The 21,210-nt window shown below is 46.2% G+C and overlaps 1 protein-coding gene across 1 annotated transcript in view; it reads right to left on the bottom strand.

The window, feature by feature from the left end:
* LOC142582331 (uncharacterized) overlaps window positions 1-21,210 on the bottom strand; it is a 57,138-nt gene that overhangs the window by 9,283 nt on the left and 26,645 nt on the right. Inside the window, exons 6-9 of the mRNA XM_075691916.1 lie at window positions 19,930-20,078; window positions 18,504-18,597; window positions 9,697-9,790; window positions 4,768-4,860 (exon numbers count right to left, since the gene is read on the bottom strand). Coding sequence (XP_075548031.1) covers window positions 4,768-4,860; window positions 9,697-9,790; window positions 18,504-18,597; window positions 19,930-20,078 — 430 coding nt within the window. The remainder of the gene's footprint in view (window positions 1-4,767; window positions 4,861-9,696; window positions 9,791-18,503; window positions 18,598-19,929; window positions 20,079-21,210) is intronic.

The following is a 21,210-nucleotide window of genomic DNA, read 5'->3' as shown; positions in this document are numbered from 1 at the left end:
CGCGCCCTTCTTACTCTTATGGACAGCGCAACCCCTCCGAATGGCGAACCGTGGACGACAAGCCGATCTGTTTTAACTGCCGACGCATTGGACATGTCGCTCGCCACTGCCGCAGCCGCTGGACTTCCCCCACACGCTATTCTCCTAATTACCACCCTCGCCCCTCTAGTGCGTCCTTTTCCTTCGCCCCTTCTACGCCCACCCCATCATCTGACCCTGCGACGCCTTTGACACGACCCCGCTACTCCCGCTCGCCTTCTCCCTCCCGTCGTCAATCTCGCTCGCCCCCGTCTCGCCGTGCTCCTTCTCCGACCTACTCGCCGCACCCCCGACCAGAAAACTAGACAGCGCAGCTTCTGGAGGTGAAGCTGCAAAGACAACATTGGCTCAAAATCCTCGCTTCACCTTACCGACGAACAAGAATCTTTTGGACGTTCTCGTCGACAATGTTCCTGTGTGCGCGTTGATTGACACCGGGGCGCATGTGTCCATTATGAGTGCTGCTCTTCGCTGTCGGCTCAAGAAAGTTCTGACGCCTGCCCCGAACCGATTTGTACAAGTCGCCGACGGAGGGACTGTCGCTATTGTTGGCATGTGCTCTGCCCGACTCACCATTGCTGAGAGACACACCGTCGTTCTCTTCACCGTCATCGAGCATTGCCCTCACGAACTCATTCTCGGTCTGGATTTTTTTGCCCATCATTCTGCCCTCATTGACTGTTCGGCCGGCTCACTTCGCCTTGACTTGCCTCTTCTTGCCGACCCTGTGGACCCGCCTCCCAGCCATCTGAGCTGCATAGATTTTATTCGCCTACCACCTCACTCTATGACACACGTAGACTTGTTGTCCTCACCCGCTGTACCTGACGGCAATTACGTGGCCGCACCAATTCCGGCCGTTATGCTTACACATGGTGTTATCGTGCCGCACACTGTGCTGAAAATTACTGGTAACCGCACCTGCCTTCCCCTCGTCAATTTCGCGCTAACCGCGCAAGTTCTGCCTCAGGGGATCTCCTTGGCTATAATTCGCGCTTTGCAGGATGATGAGGTCGAGCCATTCACAGTGGAAGGTCGTTACAGCTCAGCCCTTGCCGTGACGTCATCGCACAGTACTGACGTCGACATGTAGAAGATGGTCTCCTCTGACCTTACACCTGCTCAAGCTGCAGCCCTTTGCCGCGTTCTTGAAGGCTATCGCGACATTTTTGACTTTGACAATCGACCCTTAGGTCCAACGTCCGTCGTGACCCATCGCATAAACACTGGCGATGCGAACCCTATTCACCGTCGTCCATATCGTGTTTCTGCGTCAGAACGAGCTGTTATCCAACAGGAAGTCAAAAAGATGCTTGCAAAGGACATTATTGAGCCTTCCTGTAGTCCCTGGGCTTCTCCAGTCGTACTTGTCAAAAAGAAGGATGGAACGTGGCGTTTTTGTGTAGATTATCGCCACCTGAACAAAATCACAAAAAAGGACGTGTACCCTTTGCCACGTATTGATGACGCTCTAGACTGCCTGTACGGTGCCACTTATTTTTCTTCTATCGACTTACGGTCCGGATACTGGCAGATATCCGTCGACGACACGGACAGAGAGAAGACTGCATTTGTTACCCCTGACGGCCTTTATCAGTTCAAGGTTCTCTGTAACGCGCCCGCCACCTTCGAACGAATGATGGACTCTTTGCTTCAGGGGTTCAAGTGGTCCACCTGTTTGTGCTATCTGGACGACGTCATCGTTTACTCACCCACATTTGACACGCATCTAGACCGCCTTTCAGCGATTCTTGACGTGTTCCGCCGCGCCGGTCTCCAGTTGAACTCGTCAAAATGTCACTTCGCTCGCCGCCAAATCACCGTCCTTGGACACCTCGTGGACGCCAGAGGCGTGTGACCTGACCCGGACAAGATTCGCGCCGTTACGAACTTTCCTGTTCCGAAGTCTACCAAGGACGTTCGTAGCTTCGTAGGGCTGTGCTCCTATTTCCGACGCTTTGTGAAGGATTTTGCGACCATCGCCCGTCCCCTTACCGACCTCTTGAAGAAAGACGCCCTATTTTCTTGGGGACCTGACCATGCCGCATCTTTTTCGCAGCTCACTACTCTCCTTACCACGCCTCCAATTCTGGCCCATTTTGACCCGTCTGCTTCAACGGAAGTTCGAACTGATGCCAGTGGTCACGGCATAGGAGCAGTATTAGCACAACACCAGCGTGGACTTGATCGCGTTATAGCCTATGCCAGCCGACTTCTATCACCCGCCGAGCGCAATTATTCAATCACAGAGCGCGAGTGCCTCGCTCTTGTGTGGGCTGTTGCCAAGTTTCGCCCATACTTGTACGGACGCCCCTTCTGTGTCATCACTGATCACCACGCGCTCTGCTGGCTATCCTCGCTCAAGGACCCCACGGGACGACTCGCTCGCTGGGCGTTACGCCTGCAAGAATATACCTTCTCCGTGGTATACAAGACGGGACGCTTGCACCAGGATGCCGATTGTTTGTCCCGCTACCCCGTCGACGACCCGGCTGATGCGGACACCATCACTTGCGTTTTCTCTGTGTCCAAGTTGCTCGAAATCGGCAATGAGCAACGCCGCGATCCTTCCTTACGAGCCCTCATCGACCATCTGGAGTCAACGCCTGGCGACGCCTCTCTCCGGATGTTCCTCCTTAAGGAAGGGACACTATACCGCCGCAATCTCGATCCACACGGCCGTGACCTTCTGCTCGTAATTCCATCCCACTTGCGGTCGACTGTCCTCCAACAACTTCACGACGCTCCCGTGGCTGGACACTTGGGCGTCTCGCGCACATACAACCTTGTACGCCGTCGCTTCTTTTGGCCGGGTCTCGCTCGCTCCGTGCGGCGCTACGTTGCCGCTTGTGAGCCCTGTCAGCGCCGGAAGAAGCCCTCCACACCTCCAGCTGGATGTCTTCAGCCGATCGACATCCCACCGGAACCCTTTTTCCGTGTTGGTCTAGACCTTCTTGGACCGTTCCCTCTCTCGGGCTCCGGAAATAAATGGGTCGCCGTCGCTACTGATTATGCTACGCGGTACGCAATCACCAGAGCCCTCCCGACAAGTTGTGCTACTGACGTTGCTGACTTTCTGCTCTATGACATCATTTTAGTGCACGGTGCCCCGCGCCAATTACTCACTGACCGTGGCCGCAGCTTTCTGTCGGCAGTCGTCGAGGACATCCTCCGCTCCTGCTCGACTAAGCACAAGTTCAGCACGTCCTACCACCCACAGACCAACGGCCTCACGGAGCGCCTCAACCGGACCATCACCGACATGCTATCCAAGTACGTCGCGACCGACCACCACTACTGGGATCTTCACTTACCATATGTGACGTTCGCGTATAATTCATCGCGACACGACACCGCCGGCTATTCACCATTCTATCTCCTATATGGCCGCGAACCCGCATTGCCCTTGGACACATTGTTGCCCTCGGCCACACGTTCAACCACTGAATACGCCCGCGACGCGATCGCACACGCCGACCACGCGCGCCAGCTCGCCCGCACCCGTCTCGAGGCCTCGCAGGAGCATCAGAGACGCCTCTATGATTGCCACCATCGCGACGTACAATTTACTCCGGGTTCTCTGGTGCTTCTCTGGTCCCCCATTCGACGTGTGGGCCTTTCCGAAAAGCTGCTGTCCCGCTACACTGGCCCATACCGTGTGGTGCGACAAGTGACCGATGTCACATATGAAGTCATCCCCGCCAGCCTCTCAGCGTCATCGTCGGCTGCAAGTGACATCGTTCACGTGGCGAGACTAAAGCCATATCACACACCTTTCGCCGCGGATGTGTAGATTAAGCACCGGGACGGCGCTTCTACTGCCGGGGGTGATGCTACGGAACAGCCGCCACAGTGTGGCTGCACTGAGGAGAAGGAAGACGACGTGGACACCGCTTGATATAGCGTCGCCATCATTGCCACCGCTTGTCTACGTGTAAATATATTGTAGACTCGTACGTCAGCTACACGTAACAATATAACACCACAGACTTTTTTTTTGCATTTTCCTGCCATATGCATGAAAATATTTTTAAGCAGCTTAGTGCGATTGCTCAACAAAGACAGTATTTTGATACGGTATAAAATTATGGTCGTGGGTGTGAAAAAACAAGCCATATATAAAGATATACTTTTTTCCTAAATTTTTCAGACTTAATCCTCACCATCTTTAGCCATTCGGAGTTTCATGCCAGACGAATAGCCAGTAAAGGAGACAACCAGGCGTGAAGGCAACAACGCATTTAGTGCAAACATATAATTGATGCTGTAAACCATACTGATAATGATTACTTGACTTGCGGTCAGGCTGCAATGATATGTGAATGCAGAAATTCTATTTCTTTCACAGACTACCTCAAGTAAAAGCTGTACTTTGGAAAACAGAATCCAATGAAAATGTGGGGTTTAACATCCTGAAGCACCATACAGGTGGTGCGTGTTCCGTTCTTGCCGCTCAGTTTGCATTGAACTGATAGACAGCACACAGGTAACTTCAATCATTGCGGCGCAGCAGTGTCTAGGTGAGCGAACGACTCATACCTTGGTGCATGTCACATTCTGGCCGCTCAATTTGCACTTAAGCGATAGAAGGCGCGCAGGAAACTTAATGGGGGATACTGTAGTGGGTGCTCCGGATCAACTTCGACCACCTGGGGTTTTTTAACATGCACATAAACCTAGTAAGCACGCGAGCACAAAATAGGCCAAGATCTAAAGGGCAACAGCTACCTTGAAGCAAAGTGGGTGTTGTCGGAGCAGAAGGCCACGTGCAGCACCCAGGAACCATGGCCAGAAAGTGTAGTCACAAGATCAGCGTGTTGGCTGCAACAAATGGTCAACAATCAGGTAAGCAAAAGTGTGCACTCTAAATGCGGGGTTAATGCACACAGAAGACAAAATTCTTCATTGCCCTCTCCCTGGAATTTATCATCAAGCACACAATGGCTTTTGTCCTCTCACCTTTTCTCGCTGAATATGCTATCTACAGCTTCTAGTAAATTCTGCATACATGTTATAATAGTGTGTCAGGAATGCATGACCCTTTTGGCTGAACCACTGGCTGTAACAGTTAAACACAGTGTATGCTTTGTTTCACTTTAACTATGACGTATGGTGCCGCCCCCTCGTTCAGGTGATCTTGTTGCTCTGGCATCACTGCGGATGACACGTCTAATTTATTCTTGATTTATTCAAGCAAATAATGCACCTGAACGTGGTGTTCAACAGCATGCATCACAAGATGCCACCTCTTTGTGAATTTTGGGTACAAACGACATGATCATTTAGCTGAAAAGTTATGTATACATGGTGCTTTTACTTGTGCAATAATCGCTGTACTGAGAATTATATATTATGTGACAGTCGAGCTATTCAATCAGGATTGACAGGAGTGAATGTGTCAGGGACCGCTTGTGCACTTCTGAAAGTAAGCGTGGAACCCTACAATATGTATGGCGATAGTATATGGGCCCCCTTGTTGGTAGGGCATTTTCTACTTCATTGTAGCACAGGCAGAACGGTGGGCACAAAAAAAAAAAAGGCACATTAGGCAACAAACAGCGCCGTTTGTTGCCTGATGTGCCTTCCATGTGTCTGTCGTTCTGCTTGCACTACAACAACCAAGGAAGTGTACCAATGAGTTATGACAAAATGACTGGCAGTGCATCTAATTATGGGTTTCACTAGCGCTTGCTTCAATAACAAGCAACAAGCTACCCACCACACCATGCATCCCTTTATACCTTTGCATAATCTAAGGATAGTGCTGTGGTAAACAGGAAACTAGGTTAAACTAACAGGAGCAGTACCTTCGGACAATCATTTTTGGCAATACAGTCGACTTCCATTAATTCGACCTAGATGGAAATATTGAAACTGATTTAATTATCCAGCAGGTTGAATTAAACAAGAATAATAATAAATGCCAAACCACAATGATTATTTATTTACCAGTACTTGTCCAATTCTAACATGCCCCCAAATTGAATCTGTACTATTCACTTTTTATGGACTCAAAGTTGAAAACTAAAGCAGAAATTAAATGAGAGCTCCTAAACGAAGTAGAAATATATTGCGCACCAGACTGTGTAGCAAGAAAAAGTAGCATGTCACCAATGCTCGCAGTCGGAAAAGGATGAAACCAGCAAACTTTACTTTCACAGAATGAAAATTTATGTACACTTAATGGTCATTGCCATGGCTCTCAGACTGCATTTTATCACTGTCTATGGACAACATGCCTTCCCCTGTATGGTCCATTGAACATTTAATATTGTACATTTGTCAAATGACATCAGAACAATCGTAAACAAGATACTGGCCCACGGTTACACTAACGCATGCGATTCTTCGGAACAGCAAGAACATGTAGTAACATGACTTGTTGGTGCTATCTTAGCAATCTAAGATAACTGATATTTTGAGTGGCTTTTGTAATCAAAGAATGAAAGCGGCATGTTGCCATCATCATACATGAGAACTTGATCTGTTATCATATTGTTACAGCAATGGCGATGAAGCTTGGATGTTGTAAATGATGATAATGCAGTTTAGTTTCATATCCGACTGCACTATACAGGTAATTTTTTAACCAATTTTTTTGCAAGAGAAGGTGCGCATCAGAATTCGGTAAATATTGTAATCATTCATTTTGAGTATCCATTTTTGCTTGAAAATCTTCCTAGTGCAGGCCAAAATAGGTACTTTCGGCAGGAGATGACATGTGTTCAATGCATTCACTCTGCCTTACCACTGCCCAGACAGACATTGCAACCATCGGGGTCACCACTTGGGTAAGGCACATTCGTGTCGACAAGTCAAGTTCGAATCAACTGGCAAGGGCCAAATTTAGGATCAAAATAACGAAAGTTTTGCCCCATGAATATCTATGAGCCCCGCCTGAGACCTTCAGTCAGGATCAAATTAGCTGAAAATTCAAATTGGCCTGAGTCAAATTATCAAAAGTGTACTATACTTCTGCTTTTGCAAGACATAACTTCCGGTGTCATTCCTCAATGCAATGGTAGGCATTTGCAGACATTCAATGCCTGTGCTGTCCATTTTGTTGACATAATTGATAACGCAATGCAAGCATGATGCTGACAAGAAGTTTGTCCACAAGCAAGTTTTCTTCTCCACGTGCACTTTGCTCGTTTTGTCAGTCACCATCCACAGAAAAAGATATGTGAAAAGTGGTTAAGCAAGAATGGATTCACTGCCACTTAGATGTGTGAATTTGTGGAAAAGCCATGAAATAATGCACATGAGGAGTTTAGTGCCTGCATGTGAGTCCATTCCACCTTGTGATCCAGACATGTAACACACCAGGCTTCGATAAAGAATACATTCTTGCTTGACCTCAATGACAGTGTTGTGTCAGAAGAAATTCATGTACTCATGCTCATATGAAGCACAGCTTTTGACATTAATTCTTTACTTTGTTCACGTCTTCTCTGTGAAGAAGTCCAAAGTAGGCAACTTTTACTCCCAAGCCAATTTAGAAAGGCAATATTGCCATGCACACTTATTAATCCTTCCCACGGACTGTCACTCACCGGCCAACAAATATTCAAAGTTATCGCCCAGCGCAAGACACGCCTTTCTGTATAGAACGTTTCTCAAATGTTATCATTGATTCTATCTGTTACTTATGTTGTTGCCAAGCCTTGTGCAATCAGATTGTGTGCACAACAAGAAGTGTGGTGTACATTCTAGAATTTATGCAAGCACCAGCGATTACCCAGGAAGGTTCAACAAGTCATGTTGAAATCTGATCTTTGGATAAGATTTCAACAATGGAAACATGTGCTTTTTGCTATAGTTCTGCTTAAGCATAACTTGTTCTTGTGGGCACAGGTTTACCCAACAAAGTGTTGGTTTTGTGACTTGCCATGGTGCTACAGTCTGCTTCTTCCTCATCGCTCCAATGTGACAATATTGGCAGCGGGCCACAGTCGATACCAAGATAGCAAAGTATATAAGAAAAACTGGAACAGCTCTCCAATTACTTCAATAAAAGTTGAAACTCTATATAGTGAACATGGATAAAAAAACTTATCAGATACTAAAAGTAAATCTCAACTGTTCCTTGCCGATACCATTGTGTAACCACTATATGCTTATAACAAATATCAAATATAACGAAGGTATTTTTGTGTCGGATGCAAGTTTATTATAGTCAGTTTGGACTGCATAGACCCTTTTCACAATGATCACGTGGAAACTGCTATGTTTGTTCATGTGGTGATGTGTCCATGGCTTGCCTCCGTTGCCTCATTGTTTACAATAGATGTGCACGACACCCCGGTGCTGCTCAGCAAACCTCTATTTTGGCAGATATTGTAGACGGTGACTGGGTTGACGAGACAAAGCTTTGGCCACAGCTCCAGAGGACACGTAAGCACTTTAGAAACCCATTACGCCTCGTCCAAATGGCATGAGCAGTGTACACAATGCATGTAATAAAGACAAGGCTAGAAATCTATTCCAAGCTGTCCAGACTTTCTGCTTATGAATTAAATCAGGATCAGTGCGTTTCGCTCTTCGTTCTTTATTTGACAAACACTATGAAGCAACGGCTTGTCATGTTTCTGACTCAGTAAAGTTCCTCAGCACGGTTGCTATCTGATCGTTTATTTTCTGCCTAACTGCCCACGAGTGTGCTCAGTTGTGATAGATGTTCTTGCTTCACACGAGGGCTTGGAACATAGATGTTCTGTACTTCTTAATAGCTGGCAGCAAAGATGTATTACCTCTAGCACTTACTTTGTGGACTGTCACGAAATGTTCAACTTCGAACATTCGTGTGCTGTCTGTGTAGTTTCAATCACTCATGCTTCAGTGCATTGATTCAAGTGTGTGCCCATTAACTTATTCTTGATACATTGGCAACAAAGGGGGTACAAGTTTGCGTGCGAGTTGGGATGGACGAGTGTAGATAACGTTTGAGAAACTCACTATACCAGGAAGCGACACTACTCCCTTTGTCATTGTGTAACGAGCAATGCTTACTCTTGCAGACGTTCTGGGGCCGAAGCCCTTTCTATGTTAGTGATACAACACTAGCGGATGAGTAAATTATTTTATCCATTGAGGAAAGCCATACATCTCAAAGTGCTGGTAACATGGGCAGTTGTAGCAGCGATTCATGAACTTGGCCACACAGATTCATTCCATTCCTTAATATGCCAGTCACTATTTTTACAGCCAACCACTGCACATGTCTTTGTTCTACTGCTCCACATTTTGCAGCATGAATGGTGCACAGTGCGTTAGCAAATACCTAGTTGCATTTCCAACAGCTGATCACACAGTAGCAGGGCAGAAGCGGTAATGATTTCGCATTCATGCGCTTTCGCTGAGGTAATGTATGGCGAGCCACCCAAAGTGTCAATATAACGTCATGTATGTCCGGTACACTTCCATTATGTTCTCGTTGCTGGATTCTCAAAATTGAGTGCTGTCACAGTAAAGAACAGAAGCAGTTCTCAAATGAAAGTGTTATGTCAATATGCATCTGAATGCAAAATAGCTTTGTCTGCAAAACATTAATAGCATCACTTCAAGGCAAGTCTGACGAACAACTATACAGAAAAGAAACAATGATGGGGTTTTCATTCGAGTCTGTTGCATTAGTTACAAGCAATGAGCACCACTTACACATCATATACCTTGATGTGGCAATCGTCAGATGCTGTGACTAGCATCTGAGAGTCTGGTGAGAATGTTAATGACCTGATAGGCATGGCATGACCTGAAATCACAAGAAGAGCATAAGAAGCTTTATGACACTCATTTGCTTCACAAACATGAGAACCTCGCAGTCAGCTGGTGAAGTGCAGTGCGAAATATCATGGTGCACACTCTGTAACATTACAGGCAACATGCCTAAATCAATGCTGCGGAAAGTTGTATGGCACATGAGATGAGCCTAACAACAACAAAAAGAAAATCAACATTTGTCAAAGCCCAATGCAACCAGCCATAGCCAACAGCCAAGGCTACGGCTGTTTGAATTAGAATGCGTGGCTAGAGAATGCGCAATTGTTGGTTTAAACACAAGTACAGGTAGTACCTAAAACATGGCTTTCGGGACCTGTTTCAGACCCTGTGAGTGCTTCTGGTGCATGTAGTCAGCAAAAACATTGCCTTCGAGATTGGTTTCCTTTACTCAATGGAAGCATGAATTTGGACACCACCTATACCTGCTCAAATATATTATGTTACGTCGTGCTATGCCTGAACACATGATGAGGAAACAAACACAACTGGGTCATTTCCTGGCTCTGGTGCCCACTTAAATGGGCCATCTTTTATTCATTCACTGTAGATTACTGTATGTTAAGAGAATGTCTGCTGGCTTCAAGTTGCTGTTACGAACACTCCGATTTGCTCGATTACGATTTGCTCTTCCAAAAGAGTAAGCTTCGGTCAGCCTGCCATCAATATTCCTGCTTGCAAAAAAAAGTATACCTTTATTTGAAGCAATTGTAGCATGAATTAATCATGAATGAATAACTGCCTATAAGCTGCCTCTGCTTTTTACCTTTTTCTTTTCAGACTTGTTCATCGTCAAAAGTACAATATGGTCAAAAGTAGGAGGTGCTATAGTCAGTGACAAGACAAGAATACAGTAGAGGCTCCTTCCAAAAATGTATGATGCAAGTGCCTGATGTTTGAAGAAATGTACTTCCCTTGTAAGTCGACAATAAGGGCTCAATCACAATGCAAACCAAGTTGATATCAAAGCGACTGGTCACAAATGGCCGACTTCATCAAAAAGTGATTGTTTTGGGTCAGTAACTACGTCGCTCTATCTAATAACTTCACGACTGCAATTGAATATCAATCAGCGGTGCAGGAGCAGGATGTTGGTATATGCTAACACTTATTTTATCTTGCAATGGTGGTGCAAGCAGGATGAGCGGCAGATATTGCAAGACATTTCAGTGTGACGATGGGCAGGTCACGCTTGCTGGTGTGAACACTGAATGCCACCAGTCACTCCTTGGTCGCCAGACACAGTCAGTCATGCGACTTCTCTCAGTAGCTGGTGTGAATAAGCCTTGAGTGAAGAAGGCTGAGGCTTCTTTTGTTCACCCACACTTGATCCCTTCGAGCCACCATTTTCCTGTGAACATTTTGTCTTATTTGGATTCCCTTACAAATTCCGCCATCCCATGAAGGAGTCTCATCTCAGCAGCAATCCCGCACCAAACACATCAACAGCCCAAATCACCAGGCATGCCCATGAAAAAAGCTCACAGCACTAACATGGCATTTAAGAAAGGGATTAGTAGAGAGATTTTCCTGATTTGTTCAATGTACCTTCTCGCCCCACCTCGTGTATGGGTCATTGAAAAGATGCGACATGATATTAATGAAGCATGACTGCGAGCAGGCCTAGTTGGAATTGATTCATCGTTAATTTCTGCAAAAAAAAAAAAAAAACAGGGACAAAGAAATATACTTTCCCCCCGTTTGTTTAGTGCAAAAATTAACAATGCTATTAATGGCCTAGCAGATACCTTCATAGACAAGCGTATCACTTACGCCTCATGAGAGGAATTGTGCCAAGTTGCCCAGTAGCATGAGGAATTTCTTAACAAAATGCCTGGACAAAGCTGAGGTGGAGACTTGGATACAAAGGATAAGGAAGGAGATGGAGACTAACCCCCGAGTGCAGAGATCTAAATTGGATCATGCTTGGGCTTGACTTGATGAAGTCGGCCCGAAGCAAGAAGCAGACTTCAAAACGCCCAAGTCGGCTTTTGCGTTTCATAGACGCTCAAGCTGACTTGCTTTGTCAAGTCAAGTCTATGCTTCAATGCAAAAGTTGGTCGTCTGTGTTCGAGCTTAATAATAAATTTATTGGCATAAAGCATGTTGTACAGCAAAAAAGTATGTATCTTTCCAAATTTCTACCAGGGCATAAGTGCTGAAGTATAGTTTGGGTAAATTTATTCCATCTGGCGACGTCCGCCGCCGCGACGCGCAGTGTTGCTTGCGGAGAGCGCCCGTTACCGGCGGGTTTGTGTGGTCTTCAAGTTTCGGTGTTTTGGCGCGCTTTTTTAGTTGCAGGTTCCACCATTTTTTTCAAGTTGGTGCTCCACTTTTAGGCGAGTGTATTTGAGTGCAAATTAATTTTACATTCCCATTTATTTTGGTTTTAGATTCTTTTTAACTTAGAGGTCCTGTTGCGCATTTGTATAACTGGCCGTAGAGAAGCAACAAATGGTTGGTTCGTATGGTGGTCTTTCAACGGCTTTTGTTCTCGATTGCCGCAAGGCGTTTATGGGCCGTCTCGGCCGGCAACCAGATGCAAGAAGTCGAGACGAGGCACACAGTCGGTTTATAAAGGAGCTCGCGCGTCCCTCTTTGCCTATAGGCATTCCAGCAGGAAGGCGACGGCCCTTGTTCTGGTCGGGCTACGTGACCCTTTGAAGAAAAGGCCAACCTATTCGAACACGCTAGGCCGTAGTCATAAACAAGAAAAAAAACTGCAACATCTGCTACGAACGAGGAGCACCGAGCGCCGAGGACCCACATGGGTGACAGTAACCGATAAAAAACAAAATAAATAAATAAAATGACACGTGCAAGCAATTTGTCTACTTCGCATGAAGGGTTTGTCAAGAACAACGAGAGGGAGAGTGTGGCACAGCCATAGACATCGCAAATTGGCAGCGCGTGTCGTCTGCTAGGAAAGTGTCGTGTATTAGGACAACAGGTTGTGGGGCTCATGCAACGGCCGCGCGTTGCATTTGGTACGAAATTACTGTCCTGTCAACAGGCTTTGACGCTGAAATGTGGCCCTCACATACGCTCTCTTCCCAAAAGAATGCACCACAACGCAAGACGGCACCCCGTTTTACAGAAGACGAAAAGAGCCTGCTGACGACACTCGTGAACAACTACAAGCATATTGTGGAACGCAAGAAAACTGATGTCGCATTGTTGACCAAGAAGAATCAGCCATGGAAGGAAATAGCAAAACAATATAATGCCAACCATGGGATTACGTGGCACAATCACCTGCAACTGAAAAAATGCTGGAACAACCTGAAGCAAAAGCGGAAAGAGGAAGCTGCGAAAGAAAAGCGAGAGCGCCACAAAACTGGTAAGTGCACATGTTCTGCATGATTTGCTCATTTGGGCTACTTTTTATTATGCTCATGCGCATGTTTCGTATTTGGTGGATGAGTGCGTGACAGTTCGGCATGCTGAGTGTAAATATGTACGTGAGCGCTAATAACTAGTGATGGCATGTGTAGACATTGGAGATGAGAAAATATGCTCGCAATCAATCTTTCCGCGACTGTGGGAAGCGCACCAGCATCGGGCACAGGTGCTTCGCGATGAGCAGAGTCATCTTTCCAACTGCGCAGCACACTGTTGACGGAGGAATGCGGACCGGACCCTCGATGACTGTTTGGAACGTGCCAGCGCCGTAAAACATCATAGCAATCAGCAACTGCAGCATGGGAGGCACACAGGCTGTCCTCTGTTGTCCCCTCTTTCCCGGATAGGCAACATAGCGAGATGTTGTCGCACGGCGTTCTTCGTGAATCTGTAACGACTGAGAAATTGTTCATCGTTGTAGAGATCCATCGGATTCCTTTGGTCACGTAGGGCTGGTCGTGGAATTTTTGGCAAGGGCTGCGCCTCTGCAAATGATATATCCATGGCGTGGCAAGCAAGCTCGAAAGCAGCTATCCTCCGTACGACGTCCGTTCGGGAGGCTGCCATGTTGGAATAACACACGAAGTCAGTTTCAAGCTAGCCCAGGAGCAGACTTGAAACTTGAGCAGACTTCGACCCAGCCAAGTGTCATTCGCAAGTCGTCCGCAAGCTCGAGCACGATTTAGGACGCGCAGTGAAGCTGTCATGAGACTGCCAGAAGTCAAGTTCGAGCCAAGTTAGATCTCTGCAGTCGGGGGTAAAAGATGCGATTTGCTGGCGCTTGTATACATATTCCTTGCGAGGGATACTTTCAGCTGCGTTTCTGACCTGTCACTTACTACAGCAGCATATACTTTATATGACGTTTCCCCAAAATAAGTTAAAAGCCTCCACTTATTTTTATCTCTTCTTTTACATGAACAATTCTTAAATTGCACAGTATTAAAGAATGCCTCGGGGTAAAGCCACTGCCTAGTTTAACAATGCCACCATCTATCAGCACAGCTGTGAAATTTCACTTCATTCATTCTAGTGGCATGTGTGTCTGTTCACTAGATATGTGCATTCAGTCATGGCTGGAGGTGCAGAAGAGGATTTGTGTGCAAATTAACTGCCTGCAGTTCAATCAAAGCTGGTTTTGGCTTTATTCAGCTTCCTGTTTTCTTCATGCGGCTTCCTGTACATGTTGATAGTACGGATGAACCAACACTGAAGTGAGATGCCTCCTCTTGTGTCACATTTAGGACTTTGAGTTTGGCAAGCTATTGGCCTTGACAATCGAGGGTTACTTCCAGCAGAAAGAGAGGTGCCCAGAAAAAAGTGATTGTTTTCAGTAAATGCCCTCTGAGCCTGCTTTGAATGGAGTTTGCTTTCTTCCAGCACACCTGTAGTGTGCATGAGAAGCTTCAGGGGATACTATCTTTATGACGAATGTATATAATGAAAGATATACTTGAAATCCCATGCATTTTCTTATAAAGGCATGCAAAAGCCATATTCTTTAGCTAAGGAAAGAAACTGTTGAAGCACCATTTCACTTAATGGCTATACTACACTTGTTTAAAGAGCCTCTCACCAAGCTTCATAGCAAATTTTGGTTATAAGCTGGAAGTTGTTACATGTCCTCTAGGGAGCGTTCTGCCGCAAAAATTTTTCAAATCGCCTCATTAATAGCCGAGATAGAAATATTTCAGTGCCGCCAACCCATGATTTCAGGAGGCGAGCTCCACTGCCAAGCGAGACACTCTCCACTCGCCCCGTCTAGCCTCCGCAAGCGAAATTCTTTCCCTGCGTTCTCCCATACCAGACCTCGAGGATCGTGTTACGCATACGTCACGGGCCCTGCCTTCATATTTTTTTTTTCGAGCTTTCTTTTTTTTTTTTTTTGCGGTGTGGCGTACTTCCGCTGACGGCGTCACACGCGAGTTTGTGTAATCGTTTCATTTCGCACAGCACATGATTTTGTGCGCTGTGCACAAGGACACCTGACTAGCAGTATAAGTCAGTGCTACACTAATACTGAGGCAGGCACAAGCGCATTACAGAGCATGATCTCATGCTGGAACACAGTAGAAAATGGCATAGTTTCAGTGTCTGCGTGTGCAACTGCACGACATGGGAACAAGCAGACGAAACAGAAGTACATGTTGCTGCGGTGCAAAGTAAAACAAGAACATGCAGACATGCAGTTTGTGCATTTTATTATTTTTCTAAGCTTTAATTTGTGTACTCAAGAAACACGTTACACAAATAACAGATGTTGCCTTGAATAATTCTTGAAGTCGCATGTCACCACGAGCAACATCACAGTGCAAACACGTGTACGTAGACGCACTAGCATGTGTACGTCATCCTCCGGCTTGGAGCACGGTGGCCGCAAGGAGAAGGAAAAACGGCGTTCGAGTTGAAATTTCAGATCTTTCCGCAGTGTAATACTGTAATACTTTACGGACACGATCGTTATCGTGAAATATATGCTGTGCACTTGTCAGCTCAAAATGGCCGGACCTGATGAGAGACCCTTTAAAAACATCAAAAAGCAACCATTCTTGCACTACAGCCTTTCTGACAACATATTTATAAGAGCGACACATGCTGCAGAACACACTTCACGATATATTGGCTGGCGCACACAATCTGCCTTGCAAATGGCGGCGCGTAGGTGATGCGTGGGTGTGATTCACAGCAGCCGCCACAGACAGACCTCTGGTAATGCAGTGCTTTGTTTCCATATGTCTGATGCGTGCTACTCTGGTGCCATCTCGTAGCCATCGTCACCACAGAATCCGCCTTGCGCGGCACTCACGCTTTCACCATATCCTCCTCCTCCACTTTCCTTCTCACGCTCTCTTTGCTATCGCAGTCTTTCCTCACCCGCTGCACTCCATGTTCACTCTTTCATCCTTCGCTGTGTTTGTTTGCTAAGTTAGGAGGGATGACCTATGCATACCGACGCTCAACGCAGGAACGGGTGTTGATCAGAAATTGATCAGAGAGAAAAGCGTGAAAAGGCCACCTTGAACGCTTACTTTCTTGCATTGCGGGTTCATGTGCAGAGAAGCCTGCTGTGGGGCTGCTGAGTATAAAAATATTCTAAGAATGATTGGTACATGTAATAATAATAATAATAAATGATTGGTGGTGTTAAAAAAAACTGGTGACGTCACCATCGCCACCTCAAGGTGTTAGCAAGAAAGGAAAAGGAAAATAAAAAACTTGGAGGACACTTAAGCTTTTTCACCTTTAAAAGCAATAGCATTCAAAGATCCCTTACTGCTTCTCATGATTCCTGGCGACTGCAGCTTATGTAATCGTAATGTTTTCATGGAAACGCTAGTAGTGAACGCTATGCATGAAGGTGAGCTTCCTGGTTCTTTCCCCCTCCCGCCCTCGCAACGATGGACGCTGCTGCAGATGTGCAGAGGCAAACACCATCTGGATGGTGTTGCAAGGAAGCAAGCGGGGCATGCTGCTCCTACTAAATTAAGATGGCAAGCTGGGCGAGTTGGGGATTGAACATGTTCCTATGGGTGGGCAGCGCAACTTGGACGAAGGACGAGAGGAAGTACACAACACGACACAGTTGTTAGTCTGCGCTCGTGTTGTCTCGTCCTTTGTCCAGGTTGCGCTGCCCACCTATAGGAACATGCTCCTACTAAGACAGACCTCAAACGGCAGCTGAAAAAGGTTGGTTTGTGTTTGAGTTTCCGCTTAACGAAATTATGTTTCTTCGTATATTCAAATTACAATCCAACACTATCATGTCTGTAGGTTGTGTCTACACTTTACAAATTTTCTGACGCATTTTACTTTGAGAAATTCAATTATTTCAGTAACGCCTATGCGCCAAGCGGAGGGTTTGCGTGGCTCGGGATGATCTTTGTTTAAAGGGACACTAAAGGCAAATACTAAGTCGACGTGAACTGTTTAAATACCATTCCAGAAACTTCACAATGCCTGTTTCTTGCCAAGAAAAGACTTAGTTTACGAGGAAATTACATCTGCAGGGTTCGAATACCTTTTTTGAAATTCGAATCTCCCGCCACCTAACCGGGGGAGTGGAGACGTTGCATATGCCATCACCACTCTTTGCTGCCGTTGGTGACTAAATCGGTGCCTGACAGACGGCGGTACCGAGTCAAGATGGGGCGGTGGATTCGCTGCTGCAGCTGCTTTTTGGTCAAGTGGCGTAGACCATTTATCCTGCAACATCACGTGGAAGTTGAATTCTCTACTATTTGCAGTTTGTGCAAGTTTCGCGAGCCAGCAAAACCAGCACAGCACTACGCGATAACAAACCTACTGAAACGCGAAAGCGTGGGTGGTGTGGAGTCAAGCGAAAACGAAACCTTTTGACCGCCCACGTCATTGTCAAGTGTAACTTCAATGAGCTCTTTTTTTCAAAATATGATATAGGACTTGGCAAGTAGCATTTTATTTCGTCTTATAATACAAGGATTTTTTTTTGCAACGAGTGGTTCAGTACTAGTGACAGAACTTAACTGAGGAGTGCTTTTGTCATTGGGCAAATACTTGAACGTTCCTGGGGAGTCTCTAATCATGTCCTGCATTTACATCAATCTCTCACTTATTAAGGCTCTGTTCACAATAATATTGACGCCTTAGAGATTCTCGAGCACTAGTCTATCACTATAGCTTCACTTCATATTTGCCTTTAGTGTCCCTTTAATGGACGATGACACCGATGCCCCAACTCCGTACTTTCTACGACATGGGGCTCTTAACGCTATCACATTAAAATAAAAAGGGAAAGAACAGCTGTGGTGAAACCAGTTGTGATGGCGCTCTGGCTAAGATGATACGATAGCTTTGAAAGGGTCATGCAGCTTCCTCGCAACTTATCTCCACACCCTAGTACACGGATTTCATTTTTTTGGCACCCGGGAAAGCTACAGGTATACATGCGTAAGCTAGGGAAAGCAAGTAAGCAAAGTGAAGTAACAGCCAAGCCAAAGAATGTTTATGCATTAGTAGACAACTCTCAGAATTTCTGTAACACCTTTTAATGTCTTTTTATGAGCAGTAGGATATTGCATTTGACTAGTTTTAGGCACCACCCTTCTCTATTTGACTACCCCTTAATTACTTCTTATTGAAAGGCACTAAGATAGAGGAGTGTGTACAAAGAAGGCACTTTTATATAGTTTACGTAGCCCCATCCCCACCACCAAGAACATGGTCGGCAATGACATACCACCTACTATGCACTGAGCCACCTGTCACCAGCCACGTAACAAAAACATTGCTGTCAACAAAAAAATCACCTTCGAGGGTGTGCACCAGCTTTCCTGTGGAAATATCAAACACATTGATGATGCCATCAATGGCACCACTTGCAATGTACTTTCCATCTGGACTCTGCAAGGAAACATTGAGCGCCAAATAAGTCAAGAAAACTATGCCTGCTAATAGATCAGTATGTGAACCTCAATCCTGCCTTTTGCCCTGGTAGATAGTGAAAATATGCAGCTGCTGCTCACATTTTAGGCTTCGCAGTACAGTTGGCATCACCTTTGTGTAGACCATGGGAATGGCAGCCTCCGGGGTACTCAGGAGCCAGCAAGCAATGTCTAACGGTAGTTGCTGGGCCCAAACATGTCCAGCAGCTAGCTTTAGACGTTGCTTTCATGAGCCAAGAAAGAAAGGGAGAGGACGAAAAAGCAGAAGATATGAAGAGGACAAAAAAGCACAAGGAGGCTGTGGAAGAAATAAAAGAAAGTATCCTAATATAAAGGATGGAATATATGAAAAAAGAAGATGTGCAAAAATTCATGTGGAGCTACGTGGCCAACGGGCCAAAAGGACACGTAGCAGAAGAGAGCAGCCCAGCTATACTCTAGGACGTTGGATGCAGAAGGAGCTGGAGGATGAATGGAGTGTAAGGTTCGTGGAGATGGTGACAACCTAGTGGAAGCTGCACTTCAGCTGCCGTGGCTGTGACCCGTGAGCTGAGCGGCCGCACCACCGGGGGCTGCAGCTACAGGCTGATGGCACCGTCTCCAAGACTCCCTGCAGCTATGATTCGCAGGCAAGCAGAGTTGGCCGGGCGATCCAGGCATTTCAGTCACCTCTTGCCCTGATCACCCGACCAGGCCAACCATGGGCTTATCGACATGTCGTTGGAAGCAGTGGTGACGAGGTGACGTGGCCATGTCGGACTCAATGTAAATATTTTGGACTTATCTATGCATCGCATCTGAGGACTTTTGTGAATGTGTACCATTAGGCTGCGCTGTCCATTGTTTGTTTTAAGTTGTTTTCTTTGACTTTTATTTTTTTCATTTATAAATGTTAGTCTTACATGTGCGACTTGTCCCTGTTTGTCTTTAGTTTGCCGAAATTCGTGAAAGTTGCTGCCTCTGGAGCACCCCAGGGGCAGCCAGCAACTGTTCCCATGCTCTACACAATGATGGCGCCAGCTACACACCTGTGAATCTAATGCACAATTATTTCTTACAGATGTTCCTATGCTCTCTGATTAACTCAATGATAAGTCTGGCCAAAGTACACCTTACCACATGCAAGTCATGTTTTGTAGAATGTTATGAAAATAGAAGCCCGTGTGAAAAGAAGTGCACTAAGACTAATGAAAAGAAGCACCCTAGGCTACAATGGCTTAAGCATCGCAGCCCATCAAACATTGACCTCTCTTGCATGCAGGCACTTTAAACATGAGAGAAAAGGACTCACGAACGCAATGCTAAGCGTGAACTTCCCCGTTGTGTCAAGCGAGGATTCCAACTTGCAGGATTCAATGCCATAGAGGTTGATTTTGCCTGAATGGGATCCGGATGCCAGAAATCGAGAGTCGGGTGAGAAGGTCACAGACCAAGCATCAACTGTGCAGAAAAAAAAAGGAAGCAAATAATATTAGATAAGCAGCAGTACATTTCATACCTGTACTATGGTAGCAGCATATTTTGTTGATACAGTAAAACCTCGTTAAACCGTACCCGCTTAAACAGTAGTTTCGTTTTAAAAGTAGTAAAGTCAAATCCCCAACTCAGCGGCCATTGAACATAATGTGTTTTGTATCCGCATAAACAGTACCATCTTATTGCATACGTATCGGTTAACACGTAGTGTTTCCACTTTTCGTCGTGCAAACACGGCGGTGCTTTGTCTTCATCAGGTGGCCCGGCAGAACAACAAGCCTCAGAAATCTGAACAACGGCCTCCAAGCGCCCTGTGTGTTTCACGTCAAGCCACATCAACATCAACATCATTTCGGTGCCGTCCCAGAGAGCGTTGTGGCTTCATGTAAACGAGGACTCGTGTCACGCCGAAGCTCGAATAAAAAAGACACCGGGTGCTCAGCATAGAAGAAAAATTAGACATTGTTCGTGCTGTTGAACGTGACACGAAGGAGTCGACACTGGCACGCCACATGGGTCTATTGTTCACTACGGTGTGTGGCATTTGGAATGTGAAGAAGTTGCTCAGCAGCGCTGCTGCGACCATGAAGAGGTGTCGGCTGCGAGGTTCAACTTTTCACCATCGTTGCCTCTGTTTTGCTGAAGTGTCGCCTAGCGACAGTGATAAGGATGACATGGAAAGTGACAGCACGGGCGATTTAGGCCCGACAGTGGCAGAAGCTGTGCGTTAGTTCAGCCTCACGAATGTAATCGTCGTGACGAGAACAGCACCCCACAATGAAAAGGTGCCCCGCGACTTCTGCAACACTACTGCGCCCGCACACGGAGAATATGCAACACTAACGAGGAATCCGCAAAGCGAGTGTTTGCCAAGAAGAGGGGGCTAGCTGAAAAGCTGGCTCGCAGCTTCAGTAAGTTTGAGGCCGCTGTCGTCGCTGCTAGGCCGTGGCGGCATCAAACGAAAATAACACTTTTGTCGCGCAAAGTAAATAAATACTACTGCATGTTTTTTCCCCTTTCATCACACTCTCTCTTCCATTTTTGACAGGTAAATGGGCGATTTCATGCTGTTTCGGCTAAGCAGTACTACCGTTTA

This window comes from Dermacentor variabilis, chromosome 5 (genome assembly GCF_050947875.1).
Source record: "Dermacentor variabilis isolate Ectoservices chromosome 5, ASM5094787v1, whole genome shotgun sequence".
Classification (NCBI taxonomy): Eukaryota; Metazoa; Arthropoda; class Arachnida; order Ixodida; family Ixodidae; genus Dermacentor; species Dermacentor variabilis.
The sequence above is the reverse complement of the archived record's forward strand: the minus strand, read 5'-3'. Positions and strand labels throughout refer to the sequence as shown.